General features: G+C 46.2%; 1 protein-coding gene across 2 annotated transcripts; it reads right to left on the minus strand.

The window, feature by feature from the left end:
* Positions 1-561: 561 nt before the first annotated feature.
* RCE1 (Ras converting CAAX endopeptidase 1) lies at positions 562-17,726 on the minus strand. Of its 2 annotated transcripts, none has more exons than XM_078610102.1 (8): positions 17,473-17,726; positions 14,582-14,684; positions 10,765-10,848; positions 8,556-8,634; positions 7,754-7,921; positions 6,550-6,621; positions 5,142-5,204; positions 562-4,073 (listed from the first exon to the last, which is right to left on the minus strand). In XM_078610102.1, the coding sequence occupies exons 1-8, from the start codon at positions 17,580-17,582 to the stop codon at positions 3,853-3,855; spliced, it is 900 nt and encodes a 299-aa protein (XP_078466228.1). In that variant the 5' UTR covers positions 17,583-17,726; the 3' UTR covers positions 562-3,852. The 2 variants fall into 2 exon arrangements, with proteins under 2 accessions (XP_078466228.1, XP_078466227.1); XM_078610101.1 differs by having other exon boundaries at positions 10,765-10,854; positions 17,473-17,725.
* Positions 17,727-18,788: the final 1,062 nt, after the last annotated feature.

An 18,788-nucleotide genomic window follows, 5' to 3' on the forward strand; every position in this document is an offset into this window, starting at 1 on the left:
CTGCCTATTCTCCGAACGCGACTCCCAGTGGCATCCACCGGTTTCTGAACCTGGAGGAGCACCTGCGGCGTGGAAATTGTTGAGAGCAGTGGTTTCCAAAACTCTCCGGACCGTGGATCACTGGACCGCCATGCACCCATAAACAACTTTTCAAGATGAAAACTACAGTACTGTACTTTAAAAAACTGCTGTGAAATGTTTATTAAAATGCCATAAAAACGATAAACTTGCTTTTGTATTGGCTAGTTGTGAAATAGGCAGTAAAAATATTTTGTTTCGTGAAAAAAACTGCTGCACCTGCATTGATTATTTTGGCCATTTCCTTGCGGCCCACCGGGAGGTACACGGACCGCAGGTTGGGAATCACCGGAGGTGGAGAAAAATGAAAATCTTCAAGAACGATAGGCAAAATGCACAATGAGAGAGGGTGACCATTCTGAAAAATCATGCATGTATTTTGTACTGAATGTGTTCGGCTGAAAACTTTGCGTACTGCCCTCATTGAAAGTGGCATTCCACCAAGGCCTGCGATGGAGGTGGAATATACATTTTAGGACAGCCTTTACTTTTTGCAGTTTATTTAGCAGAGGAACATTTTTTTCAAAGTTTTCAACTTACAACAGCTCACAAGCACACGATGGCCCACTCTTGTCAACAATGTCACAGGGTCCTTATTCAAGTGAATTTTACAACAGGCAATTTCACTTTTGATTCAAAGCGACAGCCTGAAGAAATATCAGGTGACGATTACATGTAACGCACTTCATTTAAAAAAAATTAAGCACGTATTGTCGTGGCCAAGTGGGCCCTGAGACACAGACTGGTCCAAACATCATTTATTAATATTTTAAAATATATATTAATCTGAGTATTTGGTTTGAAGCATATTTTATAAGAACCAACGCATTTAGAAACAACTGCATTTATTTGTGCCATGAGACAGTTCTATAAAGGCTCAATACAGTATTACAAAATATTCAATATCCCAAAAGGTTATGCATCGAACTTACGTACCAGCAGAGAAAGCCTGTCAGTATTATAATACAAATTAGTAGCTCTAATATATATACGCATTTCCCTTTGTTACCCCACACACATCAAAAATATACACGCGCGATAGAATGTGGCATGTTGGGTGTAGCATGAATAAACTAGGGGTGTAAGGATACACTTATTACTTGAGTAATATCGATTTTATGTTGCATTGTATGGTATAGGGGTCACATGACTCCTGCAGCCACTAGAGGCCACACATTCACCGTAATCTTTAAAAAAATAATGTCGACTCGAATGGCAACCCCTACATCCTGAATTCATGAAATCGTCGTGGGGATGGATGAATCGATACACCTATAGTGCATACATTCGCATTACGTACATGTGTGCACTTTCCCCAACAGCCGACGCAGGCTATACAGGGGATCTTTGTATATATGTAGACTGTATTACAAATGGTGTACCGACTGTCATTGACGCTTGTGTTGCATTAAGCTATTATGGGTACTCGTATCGTCTGGTTGCATGTTGACCAAATTAAATCATGCCTCCAAACTCCAAAAACCCAAAACGGCAACGAATTTGTGAACAATTGTGATTGGTTAATTGGTGGGATGTCAGGGTGGGGGATTGAGCGAATGGGGTATGTGTCAAGATAAGTTGAAATTGCAGGGCAGTCAAAACATGTCACATGAATGCACAGAACACAAGAACACAAGAACCGAGTCTGTATAGAAATCTGCAGATGCACCGACACAGGAGAGTCGGTGCAATGGTGAAGTGCCCTGAGTTATGAACCCATCAACCTGAGTTTGATTCCCAGCCATAGCTCACGGTAGTGGCGAGTGGTATTTTAACTGAACCTGGGCACCCCCCTTCACCAACCCACACTGACCAGCATGATGAAGTATCGTCAAACACCACCCATGACTTTAAGGTATGGGGAGACCTTCATCCAATTGGGCTGCTGTGATATTGGTGAGCTGTAGGGGAGTCTGGTGCTTCTGCAAATTTACACAAGCCCTTTCAAATCGTCAGACGGACGTTAACTCTGAGCGCATTTTAAGACTGGGCGGCATCGCAATGCGAGTTTAATTAACCGATAAGCGCTTTCCAACGGCAAACAGGTTTAACGCCATGACTGCAGACCCCGTCCAAAAGCCACCATTACCAGATGTCCTCTCGTAATAGCCATGGCAATAACAACAAAAAACAAATCACCAAGATAACAGTTACCCCCTACAAAACAAATTGTCACAATCGACGATACGTTTTGCAAAACGCCTCCACGGTGGAAGTTTTGATTGCTGCCGCCAATAATAATTTACTGAACGAAAACAGGCATGGGAATCACATTCGTTAAATGCCATTGCTACGCTTATTGAATTATTCGTGATAAAAGGGAGGTGGGGGTGGGTGCGCTGGCACAACGCTTAGCAGGCTGCGCTATGAAGCCGGTCATCCGAGTTGGACTTCAGGTCACGGCTAACATCGGTGGCGAGTGCAATATCTGAACCCATCCCTGTTGCCCCCTTTCACAACTCCCATAACCGACGGGGGTATGGAAAGGCCTTCATCCAGCGGTGGAATGGCATAAGGGCTGAAAACTATGATGGGAAATATATCAGAAGTGACCTTTGAATGAAAACTCCATCATTGGGTCCAGTAAGGTCACGAATTATGGGAGTACCGTCAAGCCCCACTTTGCGTGCACAAGCAGTGGCACCCTTCAAGGCCCTGAGACACTTGGGAAATTTTAAGGGCAACCATTACCCACAACTGTCAACTGCAATAGTTGCCACAAAAAATGTTCCCTTGTAAGAAAAATGTATCTCCCAAACCTTACGATCGCAAAACATTCACAAATTTGTGCGCGAAAGGATCAATTGTTTTTGGGTGCATGCAGCTTGTACTGAGAACGAAGAAGACAAAAAATATAACAACAGATGGTACAAACAGGACCGTAGCGACAGAACAGAGCAGGGACAATATGAATGAGGCAGTTATGAGACAGAACAGACGAAACGGTAAAGCAAATAAGGACAGCACGGATAAAACAGACAGTACAAAAGCATCAGTACAGAATTACAAGACGGTACAAACGAGATAGAGGTTGAAACTGTACAGTAGAGGTGAGATGCCAAAATATAAAAAAATCGATTCCTCAGGAGATTATCAAGTAGACTACTTTTGGGATAATGCAAAATAAGTTGGAAAAGTCTCAATAATGTTCCAAAGCATGTCGCTGGATGGGAGGTGATGGGCGGGGCTCATGACACCATCAGTGTGTCAGCCGCATCATGTTGGGCGTAGCTTGTTGGGGGTTTTCTACCTTCAGGAGGGAAAATGTCAAAAGGGGCCTGAGAAATCGATCACAAAAAAAGTCGTCGATTTGAAATTTTTAGATAATGATTAATTAATGTAATTACCCGATCGTCGCAGCTCTACTGTACAGACAAACAAATGAGGCAGCCGATAAAAATGAACGAATACAAAACGAAACCATACAGGTAGCGCAAAACAAGACACACTAAATTTCGATTTAAAGCTTTCGTGACTGCAGGGATTCATCCTCTTGGTTCTTTCGGTAAAGTCTTGCGTTGTGGCCGAAACGTCGTGAGAATTATTTTATTATGTTTTGTTTTTATTATTTTATTATTTCCATTCTACGTGACTTTACCGAAAGAACCAAGAAGAAGACACACTAAAACACAAACGCGGCAGTACAAGCGAACGAGTACAAATGAAACGGTATACGCAGCGCAAAACACGAGACAACCGCCGACTCGAATCAGATGGCGGCGAACTCCACGAACCGCGGAGGAAGGCGAGTCGCAAAATGCACCGCGCGCGTCTCTACCGCCCGACGGTCGCACTCGCGCCGAGCAGCCCGAACGCGTTGTCGGCGTAGAACGCGGGCTGCGTGATCGGGTGCAGCAGCAGCAGGAAGAGCACGAGACCCGACACGTAGCAGCCTGCGATGGCGGAGCGCCGCGGGTGCTCCAGCGCGGCCGCCACCGGCGGGAAACCCATCTGGTTACAGAACGAGTGGCAGAGTACAGGGCCCACCAGGTGGCCTGCGTGCAGTCGGCGGTGTTGGTGGGGAGGGGGTGGGGGGCGGATTGGACAGACGACGGGAGAGTCGTTAGAGAGGGTGATGAGAGGTTGGTCAGGGGCAAGACGAGGTGAGCGTTGGGCTTACGATTTCGAATGCACCCCCAAAGCTGGCCTGGGTCTCTCCGAGGTCATCCCTTAGCCGAAAACAAATACCGTATTCTCCAGGTAAAGAAGCAGTCTGGAAAGTAGGACGATTCCCCAAGGCTGTGCCAATAAAGTTATAAAACTGCGGTCACACACTAAATATACAAAGAGACGCACACAGCTAGCAGATTATAAGACCCACCGTAAATGTTTTGCTTGAAAATTCCGGGGAGGGAAGTCATGTCTCACAAATCAGAGAATTAGATAATTGGTACAGCACATTTGCCCCGATGCTGGCGAGACAAGGGTGCGCGTGCGAGTGTGCACGGTGCTCATCAAATCGTCGCTACGTGTTCCCTGGCAGACAACAAAAAGATGCTTGCTAACAATCACTGCCCAGCCTGGAAAACCGAATAGGGTATCGTGTTATCTTTGTGTCCACAAAAGAGGGCATGTGCGTGCGTGTGTATAGAGAAGCTTAGCGATTCTCATGGTGCCCTTGCGTCATCGCTACAACAACAAAATGCACGTTATCAAACCTATTTTGGCTTCACCAACCACAGCAAGGGAACATTACATCACATTTTGCAGTATGTGCTAACTGGGTGAACAAAAAGTGTTCAATATTAAATAATATAAATATATTGTGGGCAGAGCAGTGACTTGGTGGTTAGCACACTGTGCTAAGAACCCGGAGACTTGAGTTATATTCCCGGCCACAGCTAACATCGGAAGCAACTCGGCGTTGGAAGGCCTTCATCCAGCAGCGGATTGATATGGGGCTCTGTAAATGACTGTCCTTAATATTAATATTATATCGAGATCGGGCATCAACAGTTGGCAGTCAGCAAAGCACAGCATTAACGACGGCGCATCAGCAATCTGATACTCAACCGCGTGCGGCCGGGAGGTTAGGATTATCCGCAACACCTGATATGACTGACCTGTCCTCATGAAGAGAAAGGCCGTGTAGGCACCAAACACCGACGTATAGGAGAACTGGAACGCTGCGACAATAGAGGGGTAAAGGGCCGGACACATACACACGTGGGCTAGGATAGGCAATAGTATTAAAAAAAACATGAACAACACAAAATCAATTATGTCCCGCACACAAAGTTACGCTTGGCCAATTAGCGACGGCTTGGGTGAGCTTGTGGCGCTTCTTTTGTTTGCATGTGAATGCGTCGCATTGCTCTCTGAGGTTCGGCTGAGGTTGCCCATGTGAACGCGTGGGCCCGAGGTGACCCTACGACTCAGCTCACGCCCATATTGAGCAATCGGCCAAGTTATTGGAACATCGTGACGATGGTCACGCAGCGGCGCACGTGGTCCTCAGTCAACGATGACTGCTATTGTGTTGGAGCATCACCTCGGCACTCGCCATGGTGACGTGAAATTTCCACCACTGGCTCGGCGCCAGTTGCAATGGTACTGAATGCAATCCAAGGTTCACAAGGGCAAATTAAAAAAGATACTTTAAACATACAGAAATACCGAGTTGGACATAAACAGCATACAAACTAGGCATAGAACTTTTTTTTGTGTTGAGTTGTCCTTCCCCTCAACCCCGGTTTGCACGGTTGGCTATGTACAGGGCGAAATAAGTTTAACACACATACATAAATGGTTCATTGATTAAAACAGATTTTTGCAGAAGTGTGGACTCAATCTGTCCCTTGAGTATTTGATAGGGTGTTCCCCCCCCTTGCACATCCAGGTGCTCCTCCGGTTTCCTGCCACATGTCTAAATACCCATTACTTGGTTGAAAACATCTCAACATACAGGGGACCGCAGAGCTTTGGTAAATTGATGGTGCCAGTTCACCGCGTGGCTGCTGCTTTTTCCCCATTCGTCTGTGGTTCCTCACTCTGAGTCGTGCTCTCTCTTCAGGAGGGAGCGAATATGAAGCGTATCAAGAGTTGAAATTATCATTTATTGAGTCACTGACCTGAGGCAAGTGGGGAGCAGCCAATAATGAAATCGGCGTGCATGCACATATATGTACGTTGAACCTGTTTCACACCGTACGTAGCCAACCGTGCTAATCGGAGGTGCGGGGGAAGCGCAACAGACTAAACACAAAAATCAGTTCTAAAGAAATGCGTGTTAAATCTAGTTTATTTAAAAGTGCATAGACCCAGTGGCTTCCTAATATCGGAAGGAAGAGCGTTCCAGAAGGCCGCAGAAGTGCACCTGAAAGCGCAGCGCGATGCAGTGACCGTTTGTCAGCACAGTTAATCCGCAACCCGAATAATCACCCACGGATAATTATCGAGCGTTACCTGGAGCGTAACAAATCTACAATAATTAAAGCCCAGGGGTGGCTGGCAGTCTCTGCCGTCAGTTACCTGCGGACAGAAGGATCATCTCCACGCTGCCCTGCTTGAACTTGAGCTGCTCGATGACGTGGTGAAAGTGAGCTGGAAGCCAGCAGACACGTGACACACGTCGAGCAAGCGAGCGTACTCCTTTAGGCGACAAGAATCTGTGTGGCTGAGCTCGAGGCAACAAAGTTCGTTCAAGAGTAATTGCGCACTTTGGGATTCATCCCATCACCGTGCCGTCTGGTCAAAGCCGTCCCCGAGGGCACGGCGAACAGGGGCGACTGCCCCGGGCGCCGCTCTTTTGGGGGGCCTCACGCTTCGACATCAGTGTCAAGATGTAATACTTCCGGTTTAGTTTGAAGGCATCGGGGGGGCTCCCGCACCCCCCTCAGGACGGCCGATTCTGGTTTATGTTTTACCAATTCAAACAAGTGATCATGCACAACAGAATATATCACGATGATAATAATAATATTCATGATAATCTAAAGCATTTGGTCAAAACACTGCTGGATGGAGGTCTCCCCACGCGATATTGGTCATGAAGGTTGTTTGACCATACTTCACCACACTGGTCAATGCGGGTTTGTGAAGGGCGAAGGGTGCCCAAGACTGGGTCAGGTATCACTCGTGGGTGGTAAATCAACCTCAGGTTCCCCGGTTCGTAGCGCAATGCGCGAACCACTATGCTACCTTTTATGCCACTTTCATTTTTCCACATTCAACCACCATCCAAAACACAGTCACCGATTCTTGCACAAAATACATTAACTCATATATCGGCTAAAAGCCATTCAACTTTCAGGGCAGTCTCCGCCATCCACCAAAAAAATGCTGGATGTCCCACAATAAACAGCCCACAAAATGTGAGTTTAGCGCACGCTGTGAGGTCAATATGAGCCAAATCCATTTGGCAAGTGCTGGCTTACAGGAAACTCAGTTACTGATGGGTTCACCGACTGATCAGCAGGCTGACTGACTGACCAATTAAATGACAGAATGATTGCTGGACAGACTGATCACTTTACTGACAGGCTGTCCAATTGAATCATGAATTGCTGACGATCCAACTTCTCAAATGACCGACTGACTGACCGACCGCCTGACCAGCTGAATGGTTGGCAGGCTGACTGACTGAAGAAAGTAACTGATCGATCACCTGACCAACTGATCCAACAACCAACTGACTGCTCGAACAACCGCCTGACCGACTTGAGTCGGGACGTACCGACGCCGAAGAAGAGGGGACAGGCGAACACGGCCATGGTGGGGCCTGTGCAGGGCACCAGCAGGGGCAGCATGCACGCTCGGAACACCAGCTCCTCCGTGAGCGGCGCCACCACGTGGTTGCGCACCCACCAGATGTCGGAGACGCACAGCGCCCAGAACCGCGGCTCTAGCCCAAGAGAAGAGATTGGTAGTTAGTCATAAGCAGGGGCAGAGCCTGCTGAGGCTACGTAGCTCTTGTTCAGGGGAGAGCTGGGTTACAAAAAGCAAATAGAACAAGCACGGCAATTAATTATTGGGCCCGAACAAAAAGGAGCATATAGATGGTGTGCACCATAGATGATGGGCTTCCTGTGCACTACATATTGTCTGTTCATTATACACGTGACCTTCATCCAAAGCGTGCATGGTTTTTCTAGGTGAACTCCATTTCATCACAGTTCATGGCATAATAAAATGTCGATGGTCATATGAAGAAGATTGTACCACTGAAGTTTGGCCTGATGATTGGTAAACATGTGTCATGTGCAATCGTGACTATCAATTCAAATTAAGACCAACATCGTGTGTATTGTGTGTTTGTGTGTCCCACTTGATGTAGAGAGGTCGGTTTAATCGAACTATCGTTCTTTATGTCACATGGGATGCGTTTCGCAATCATCAGGAATGTGTAGCGTGCACAGACTTAATTTGTATTTGATTGAAGACTGGTAACCGTGGAGTGAAGGAGCGTGGTGGGTCGTGAGAACTGGATTATGGGAAACCCTGTGTTCTATGTTTTGCACTGTGAGCGGGGGCCTTACCAATCAACACTTTCACTCCAGAGACAAAGTCCCAGGGACAGTCAAGGGTCAGCTGAACGATGGGACCCAAGAAGAGAACCTGCATCACAGAAACACGTGTTGCTTTTCTACTCTGTAAATGAAATGAATAGGTGGTGGAAGTCCTGGAATTTTTGTTTTTTTACAAACAATCAAGGAGACGAGGTCAGGTCACGTGCAGGGAACTGCAATAATTCAGACACGTGGTGACTAGCTGTAAAAGATGTTGATGGAAGGAACACTCCAAGGTGCGTGGAGATAGGGAGACCAGGATCTGCCTGGACGTCAAACATATAACACTGGATGGGATGCAAAGCTGTCTCTGCGTTATTCCCAGCGCGCTATTGGCATCATGTGACAATGAATCCATTCAGAAACCTCGCAGAGCAGCAGCACAGTTTCGTGTGCCTGAAAACGGCTGCCCAAGCAATTTTCAGGAAACTATTTCTGAAAAATCCTCCAAGTGACCTTTTTATCTTTACACACGAGGGGAGTACAGTTTCCCACACACTCTACGAATAAGACTGTTTGTCACTCGAGTTATTTTCATTCTTAGAGCTGGAATTAAGGCATATTAAGTGGAAAAAAAATCGAATTTTAATAATGACAGAACCTGGCTGAGCAGATTTGTACCCAGTCTTGCCCAAAGCAATGAGCCACCCAGCCACCTCATGGTTAGGTATTTGTTAATAAAAGTAAAATATAAATGCCAATGCAGTTTTATAAAAGGCAGTTTTTAAAACCACAATCGGTCCGAGTGTTTCCAGTTGGAAACGCATCGCAAACGTCACCAAACAACACCCCACAAACAGCCATGAGCCATTTCATCACACAGACGTAAATCCTGCTGACTAAACCGCTGCGGCAACGAGCAAAACAAAACAGAGAGCTCTTCTTTAACCCGGGGGGGTCTTGATGTTCCCTACAGTGCTGTTTGGTGCTCACTTTATTAAGGCGGTGGAGGTGTTTGCCCTTTACATTTTCTCCAGTGTTTTTAACAAAGACTCAGAAGGCTGTGGACAAACCCTCATACCTGGCGGCGGATTAAGTTGGTCACACGGGATGAAAGCAACGCTCGCAAAGTACACCTCGCCAAAGAGGCGAGGTTAAAATTACTGGCGTCCGTGGATTCATGGCGACGGGACGTGCAGTAACAGCGTTTTTTTGGAAACCAAGCACGAGGCCCAAACAAAAGGGGGCTCCCCGACTCAACTTTAAACCGAGGTTTGTTATGTGCCAGGGTCGTGGTAAATCGAACACCGCCTCTTAGAGAGTGATTGACTAACATTAACATACACACAAAACAGGACTACGCTGGTATAAGAACGACTTTCGAGTAGCATATTTTTGATAAAAATGTATTAATACATCTTTTTATTTGAAATATTTTATGTTGAGACCTTCAATGACACTTTCATCAGTTGATAACAACTGGACGGAGTGGTGGCACAGTGGTTCGCACACCGATTCATGAATCCAGTCACGTGAGTTTGATTCTTGCCACAGCCAATCTCAATGGTGAGTGATATCCGAGCTGGTGTCCTGGGTACGCCCCACTTCACCGACCAGCACTGATGCAAGTGGTGGATTGCAATCGAACAACGCCCTTGACAGACATAGCGCGGAGAGGCTTTCATCTAGAAGTGGATTCACAAATGGCTGTAAATGGTAAATAAATTAACGATGTGCACCAGCAGAGATTACAGTGTGCTAACAGAGCATCCACACATCGTTATTTTCGGAATTGCATATTCCTCTCTAATCCAGGAGAGGGCACCCTTTTTGGCTTTCAAATAACAACGAAAAAGATAACGCGCGAGCCCGCCGAGCTTAAAGAGGCCCTTGGAGTGACATAAGCGAGTGAGCGCGGTAAAGTTAGAAACGGAGTGTTGTCAGCTCAAAAAATACTGCCCTCTAGTACCCGATAAGTGCGGTTAAGACGCTTGTGGTGACAGACAAATAAAGTTTGCGGCGGCGAAGATTTAAATCGGTAGGTGTCGTGTGGTCGCGGGCTGTATGAAATTAAGACATGGGCCAAATACAGCCCCTGGGGCCAAAGGTTCACCCCACCCCTGCTTTAAGCGAAAGACTTGTGGCCCCGATTTTTACAAGGCGCTTCGCAGATACCCGTGCCGTGGCAAACACGCGCGCGCTGTAGCAATGCCAAACTGGGACGTCGTAGCCGACTTACCGCGGTGAGCAGGAGCGGCAGAACGATGGCAGGGAGCAGCCCACGGGTGTGAATACCCATCGTCTCCAGCAGGGAGCCCCATGACTGATCCTCATGACACACAAACGAGACGCACCGTCAGTTAGTCACACATCCCTCCTTCGTGCTATTACAGATAAACTTTTGATTATCCGTGTTGTGGATTAACTGTGCTTGCCAAAACAATATTTACTTGCACACTGGTTTCATTATTTGGGGATTCTTCAATCTCCAGGGTCAGTGACCCAATGCTTAAGTGAACGCAAACATCAACAAACAATTGCGTGGCTTTAGCCATTCAATAAAAGCTTGAAAGTGTTAAATATTTCCTCATGTGCGCCGATTTATTGAACAATAATTATGTTTTATAGCCTCATTTAAATGTTTTGCATTGCCCACATTGCTGTGTTATCCCTACACAATCATTCCGGGCCATCGAGTGTTGACTGTTACCAACTGCTGCATTACTCGCGGGCGCATATTTCTCAGCGCTCGTTCCTTCGTGCGATCAGCTCCGCTTTGCAAGGACTTTCTCTTTAAAATGTGTAACAATATCATCGTATGTCGAGTATCCTCACGTCCCATGCGTTTCCGATATTAGTATAGCCCAAGTAATCCCCAAAAAAACAGAGGCTCCTTTAATAGGCTGGCTTGCCACCTTGCTTTATGTTTTATCCCAATATCATTCCCATCAAACTTTCCACATCATGCCGGTTACATGGAAATGCGCCTTTAGACTAATTAAAAGCTTCAAGCAAGACAATTCACCCCAATGAACTAAAAAAAAACTGTTCAGGAGAAAGGTATTATGACCACGTTAGCCATTTAAGGTAAACACAAGCAAATGCGGATTTGTATGTGCATATGTGCAGCCCTTTCTACAACCCATCGCTGGATGGATGATGGCCTCCCCATGACATGTGGGTTGTGGGGGTTTTATTTAACCCCACCACACTGGGCAGTGCAGATTGGTGAGGGTGGGGAGCATAGATGAAGAAGCATAGAACAATTTAAAGCTTTCGTGACTGCAAGGATTCATCTTCTTGGTTCTTTCGGTAAAGTCACGTAGAATGGAAATAATAAAATAATAAAAATAAAACATTATAAAATAATTCTCACGACGTTTCGGCCACAACGCAAGCAGCTGTCCTCAGGTGGAGAACAGGTCTGTCTTCTCGACAGACCTGTTCTCCACCTGACAGACCTGTTCTCCACCTGAGGACGGCTGCTTGCGTTGTGGCCGAAACGTCGTGAGAATTATTTTATTATGTTTTATTTTTATTATTTTATTATTTCCATTCTACGTAACTTTACCGAAAGAACCAAGAAGAAGCATAGAACAATTTAGTTTTCTGCTCTGCCCTCTGCTGACCACAACAAAGCACTAATACAGTACACAAGCCTCTAAACTAATGCGCCTTTAAGCATGCTTATTACTTACGCATGATTCAATTTAAGAATAGATTTAATTTTTTACAATTTTGCTTATGCTGCTTTTCGTAAGTTTACTGTCGTTTGTATCGGAGTATTGTTAGCTCCATTAATCAAATAACAACAAATTATTTCCGTAAACAATTGACAATTATTATACGCACAATTCAATAAAGTATCAAGAACAAGGGAATCGATTTTAATTGCTGCATCGTTACAACCCTAAAACGAATCGATTCATTAACTTGCAAGACATCCGACTGCTTGCATTCTAACACAGTATAAGGCTCAACTTCTTGGTTCTTTCGGTAAAGTCACGTAGAAGGAAAATAATAAAATAATAAAAATAAAACATAATAAAATAATTCTCACGACGTTTCGGCCACAACGCAAGCAGCCGTCTTCAGGTGGAGAACAGGTCTGTCGAGAAGACAGAGACTCTGCAGAGACTCTGCCTTCTCGACGTGACTTTACCGAAAGAACCAAGAAGACAGTATAAGGCTGTTATTGGAAGGCAAATTATATACAAAGTTTGACAAGTCGGTGTGTTAAATCACCTTGCTTGGTTGGACACAGCAGGAATGAGGCTCTACCATACACCAAAATGTTATAAAAAGCACAGACCTTTGAATAAAAATAAGACAATACATTTTTGTCGACAGCTAAAAGTGGATTCTGCGGTGCGATAGCGCCACATGATGGTGGCCCACAGGATCCATCAGAGCGAGCCGCATCAAGCAAAAAGCCAACGCGCACGCATAAGCTTTGCCAAGAATTGGGCACACTAATACTACTGTTATGCGTAATGATACAACAATAAATAATAATTAGCTTATGAATACGAAGCATATAATTAGCTTCATAACCAATGTACTTACGAACTCTGGATCACTGCAAATTGCCTAAGTCACAGCAGATAGGGTGTCAGTGTCAAAGTCTTCAACAGCCAAACTAAAGTAACTTATCGAAGGAGCTAAGAGTAGTGGGAGAAAGGTCTCAAGCCATTCTGTGAGGCTCCATTGTTTTACATTTAAAAAAACATTTATGTGCTTCCCTCTTTTCATATTTAATAAAGCATAATGCAAAGACAATGGTTTTGTATTACTACGAAATCTCAAACAGCATTTTAAACACGGTACGTGACATAATACATCAGTAGAAAATGTTCCACGGTGATTCATTGAACATCAAGCTTGAAGCATTTCCTTGACAATAACATATCCTGCCATATTAAATATATGAACTTGTAATACCAGTGCAGCTTTCCAAGTTTAAATTATTTATCAATAAAAACAAGGAATGACGATCATACGTATACATGGGCTCTGTAAGGCTTTCCCACGTGCATTTGTACTCGAGTTATACAATTAGCAATAATAACAGCAGCACTTGCACCAAGTCATCAGCAAGTAGTACGTGCATAGGCTGCGATGAGACAAGAAGGCTTGGATAGTGGCACTGGCAAGGAGGGCATGGTCAATGATTTGATCAACGTGGCTGAATTTCAATAAGGAAAGCTCCTAATAATCTTTGGTTTTTCGGTAAAGTCACGTAGGTAAAAAATCGAATTAAATAAATGAAAACAACTAAATTAAATCACGACCTACGTGACTTTATCGAAAAAACCAAAGAGTATGAATCCTTGCTGTCACGAAAGCTTCAAATCTAGAAATTAAAACTCCTAATAGCCACACAACTTTACGCTCAACTTACATTCACATTGGATCATCTCAGAGTTAGTACCCACTCATTAGAGGGACAAAGCTAATGCACTAATGCATATGCATATGCATACACAGACACACACACAATAACACCATCTTAATTTGAATCAGCACTCTCTCGGTCAAGTGGAATGTGTTCACTAAACATGACCGTGCGCGCAGCACGTAACGACTTGTATTTGAACAAATAAAATATTTCTTGCGATACTGTATTGCCAGTGGTGCACGAGCACAAATAACACAAACTCAACACATTATTTAATAACACTGCCCTAAAAGGAGGAAAAAAATGCAATGTGACATTTTTGGCAGTGGCCCTTCTTCATGGCAGGACCGTTGCCTGGATTGTCCCCATTTATACAATTATTTAATCCTTCGTTAAAATAAAAAAGGTGACATTACGGAGCAGTGGCCCCCTATTCATAACAGGGCCATTTCCTTAAATTTCCCCAATGTTATATATATATAGTTTCCTTTTAAGGTAGTGTTATAGACAAATGTGTTGAGTTTTTGTGTTTGAACGGATGGTTGGTAGACAACACAGGCTGGCAGTCGGGGCCACATTGGTGGGTCACGTGCAGTGGAGCGTGACATTCGCCGTTTGAATGCGTCGAACACCACGGTCGTGGCGCTTTGGGAGTCACCTGGTTCTCCTGGTCGGCCGACCAGAGCCACAGGTAGAAGGGGGCGAGCGCTGACACCACGAGCACGCTGGTGAAGCGCCGCTTGATGACATCGGGGTGGTCTCTGTGGCAACACAACAACACTGTCACCTGTTAACGTATTCTCTGGATTATTAGTTGCTCCAGAGAGTAATATGCCCTCTAAAACGTATTCCCACTTTCAATACATTTATACAAAGACACACACACATGAATATATAATTATTAAGCACGTAGCAATTACTGTAATAATGAAGTGATGAAATTAACTCTTGTGCAGGTGCTAGGTGGATTATTACATCGATGGACTGCGCGACATGGCGAAATCTCGGGGCGGCTGTCATGAAGCAATGGATTGATCATGGCTGCTGAGGATGAACGATTCATCTTGGAGTGGTGGCGCAGTGTTCGACTCCTGGCCACTGCTAACGCCAGTGGCGAGGGATATCTAAAGCTGTCCTCGGTCCCTTCCCTTCACCAACGCACACTGATCAGCGTGGCAAAGTTTGGTCAAACAACCCCCAATAACCGACACCCCCTTCATCCAGCAGTGAAGTGACAAACGGATACTAATTATAATCTACTAGCTTTACTACCCGGCTTCGCCCGGGAATTGGAGTCACCACGCCCGGCCGCCTTTGTCTCCCCAGTGGCGATGTTCACACACCACAGCAGTTACTCGTTTGAGGCTGAGTCGACCTGGGGGAGGCCCAGGAGCGGTTAAAATAATGGTGGCCGTGAGCGGGAATCGAACTCGGGTCGCCGGGTTCGTAGCGCAGCGCGCTAACCACTACACTACAATGCGTTACGTTTATACATGTGCGGGTCACGTGACAGATTTGACGTCACCGCTCACTTGCCGTGCAAAAAAATATATGCATTATTGAGCCCCCCCCCCCCCCAAAAAAAAAGTGTATTTTTATCATTCTTGCATGGTGTACAGTCTGGAAAGTACCCACATGGCAAATTTCAAGTTTGTTGCATGTCGGGAAGTACGCTAAACATTTTGAACAAACACACATAATCACAACTTTGCCTTTTATATATGGAGATAAGCAGAGGTGGGACAAAGTCATTGTTATGCAAGTCCAAGTCGAGTCGCAAGTCATCAAATTCATGACTCGAGTCTGACTCGAGTCCAAGTCACATGACTCGAGTCCACATCTCATAGGTGGGACAAAGTCATTGTTATGCAAGTCCAAGTCGAGTCGCAAGTCATCAAATTCATGACTCGAGTCTGACTCGAGTCCAAGTCACATGACTCGAGTCCACACCTCTGGAGATAAGGCATTTTATGAAACTGGTGACAGGAATCAGGCGAGAGATCAAGAGATAAGGAAGCAACCAGGAAGCCAGGAAATATACAACACCTGGGGCACGAGAGGGGAGGGGGGTGGCGAGGAAGGAACCAGGGAAATACTAATTCAGTGACTGACCAGGAACCAGGAAAAAGGGAGCAGCAGGGGAACGAAATAAAAAAAGAGCAGGGAGAAAGGGGGAGAAAGAGACCAAGGACCAGGAAGAAAGCTTAATTTAAACTGGTATGGGTTGGTGACTCGGAAATAAAAACCAGGACACCACAGAGAGTGTATTTCTTGCTATGGCTGTGGTTATTCATCACGTGCCAACATCTCCGGCACACCTTGCTACCTGGGGCATATTCTGTGATAAATTAAGCCCTGACCAAAGAGTGAAAGCAACCATAAAAGGCGACATAAGGCAGTACAGATCAGAAGGAGCCTACCAGCTTACCTAGAGAGAGAATAATTCCAGCAGGAACCAGAACAGATGCGAAGGGGAACGAGTGACCACAAGAAACCAGAGAAAGTAGGGGGAAAAGGGGCCCAAAAAGAGATCGGCATGGACTAGGCACCATAAGGCAAAATGAACAGAACACCCGCTATAAAAGACAAACGGAGAGAATCATTGAACAATGGCACAGAAAGGAAAAAAGCCTGAACCAATTATCAATGCCCCCCCACTGCCTACAACTAATGAGGTTGCTTAATTTCTCATTGAGAAATTGTTGGCAATCTGCAGTGTCCACAACCCACAGAGCGAGGTATTTGCTGCTCCATGGGTGTGGAGTGCCGGGTGATGAAATCATCTCCAAGTTTGACGACTAAGGCGACTGGGTCAGACCCGGCTAAAGTTAATCGCAGGGCATTATCCTTCTTCTCAGCTGGTCACTCAAGAGCAAGCAAGGGACACGTTGTTGACGGTGGTGCACTCAAAGCCGAGTCAAAAAGTTCAATGACAACCCCCCAACACACGCAAGGTTCTCGGTCCGGGTTGCCACCTTTTCCCTCCCACTGCAGACTAAAAAAAGAAACCGGGAATCTTTTCCGAGGTCTGTCAACAACAACAAAAACGTGCAATGAACAGCACTGGCATTGAGTTCAACGCAGCATCGTAACAATGACAGATCTCGATTGCAAATTTGGGTTTTCATAATCGGTGACCAGTTCCCAAAGTCGAGAAGCAGAAATGAATGCGTCGAGTGACACGTGGCGGCCTAAGTTCACCGCGTGGTGCTAAAACAACAACATTCCCCTCCTTATCCTCAGTTAAGACGTAAACATTGCGTTTCTACTGCTACACATTTGTCTACGTGTGTTTCAAAGCTATAACCGCACGTTTTGTTCATTCGGTTACCGGTACGCAACAACAACAAAAAGCCAGCCCCACGATTTCAACAACCCCGGTTAGTTACTGGACAAGTCAAGTCCGACTACTACCACCACCACCACGCCGAATTCTATCAATTCTCGGAATGTCCCGGCCAAACCCGGGCGAGGTGGTAACCCAAAGCAGCGGCCCACGGCAGGTCTTGCGACCACCACCATCAGCCACCACCCCCCCCCCCGACTCGCCTGGGCATCTCATGCCGCCACACGTAGAGGCTGCCCACGTAGAGGCAGGCGAGCAGCAGGCAGGCGGGCACGGACTGCGCGCAGCTCAGCTGCTCGAACCTCAGAGCCATTTAACGACAGTGTTGGAACTCGGCGGCATCCGGCATCGTTCTCTCTCCGCACACACCACGCACAGTCCACAACACACGCGGCCGCCCTCTTGCTACGGGACTCGCGCGCGCGGAGACCCCTCATCCAATATGGCGGGTAGGAGGGGTGAGGGCGTGGTGGTGGGGGGAGGGTGTGGGAAGGTGGGGGGGAGGTGGGGAGAAAGGTGGAGGGGTGGGAAAGGTTGGGGGTGTGGAAAGGTGGCGAAACATCGAACTCGAATTGTAAATGTTGTGGTTTTACTCTCCAACACAGCGGCGTGCTGTACTAGTAACGAATTGGCCACGTTCTGTTTACGTGACAAACCTGACTAATTGGCTGTGTCGGGTGGTGGCGGGTTTAACGACACATTTATATATTTACGCGATCGAACCCCCCCCCCCCCCCCCCGTGTTCTGGTGGCCTTTAGTGCAGCCCCCCGACAATACACAAATTGTCATCATCGTTCTGCTGTCAAACCCAACAATGGTTTCGAATGTGACGGCACTCACACTGATGATGTCTTATCGGCGAAAGTGCCCCCCACTCTAAAAACGAGTGGAACAACACTGCTCCCAAGGCTTCAGGTTTCGCGGTGAAGTGACATCGGTGCACGCGACGGCTCGTTGAATATATATAGACACAGCACACCAGTAATACCCCGGTTTACGTTGGGGATACGTTCCTGAAAGGTGCCACGACGGATATCGAAACGTCAATGCAAGCGATTTACATGGTGGGTGGTGGAGGTCGAGGCGAAGACCGCGAGGCGATGGATACGAGTAAGAACTTGCTGTCAGCAACGTAAGTGTGAGTTGAGACGACGGAAATCAGGTGTGTAGTGCGACCAAATTCACGACGTATTTGCGAAACGACGTATATCGGGACACTACTATAATGAGCTCCTGGCCTTGTGTAAGAAGACACCCCCCCCCCGCTGTGTGTTTGCTTATGTGTTTTTGTTGTAAATTATTTTTTACTGATCCCACCACGGTGTAGTGTGGGGAGGCGTGTGTACAACTTCCTCGACAGGTAAGTGGTTGGTGTATTCGCGGGATCGGCACGGTCAAGCAACGTGGTCGTGTAAGGAACCCGAGCGTGATGGGGGGCACGTGCGTCAGATCACTTTTCTTCGGGGATGGAAATCGGTGGGGGGGGACGTTAATGCTGCGTGTTGATGACGACCGTCA

This window comes from Lampetra planeri, chromosome 33, assembly GCF_965212315.1.
Source record: "Lampetra planeri chromosome 33, kcLamPlan1.2.h2, whole genome shotgun sequence".
Lineage (NCBI taxonomy): Eukaryota > Metazoa > Chordata > Hyperoartia > Petromyzontiformes > Petromyzontidae > Lampetra > Lampetra planeri.

Bases quoted from the DNA above. Each gene is read 5' to 3' on its own strand.
- RCE1 (XM_078610101.1), bottom strand. From the start codon at position 17,582: ATGGCTCTGAGGTTCGAGCAGCTGAGCTGCGCGCAGTCCGTGCCCGCC. The intron at 8,635-10,764 runs GTAAGTCGGCTA...TCTGTGATGCAG, and splicing joins TGCCGCTCCTGCTCACCGCG to GTTCTCTTCTTGGGTCCCAT. The intron at 5,205-6,549 runs GTAACTGACGGC...CTATTGTCGCAG, and splicing joins GATGATCCTTCTGTCCGCAG to CGTTCCAGTTCTCCTATACG.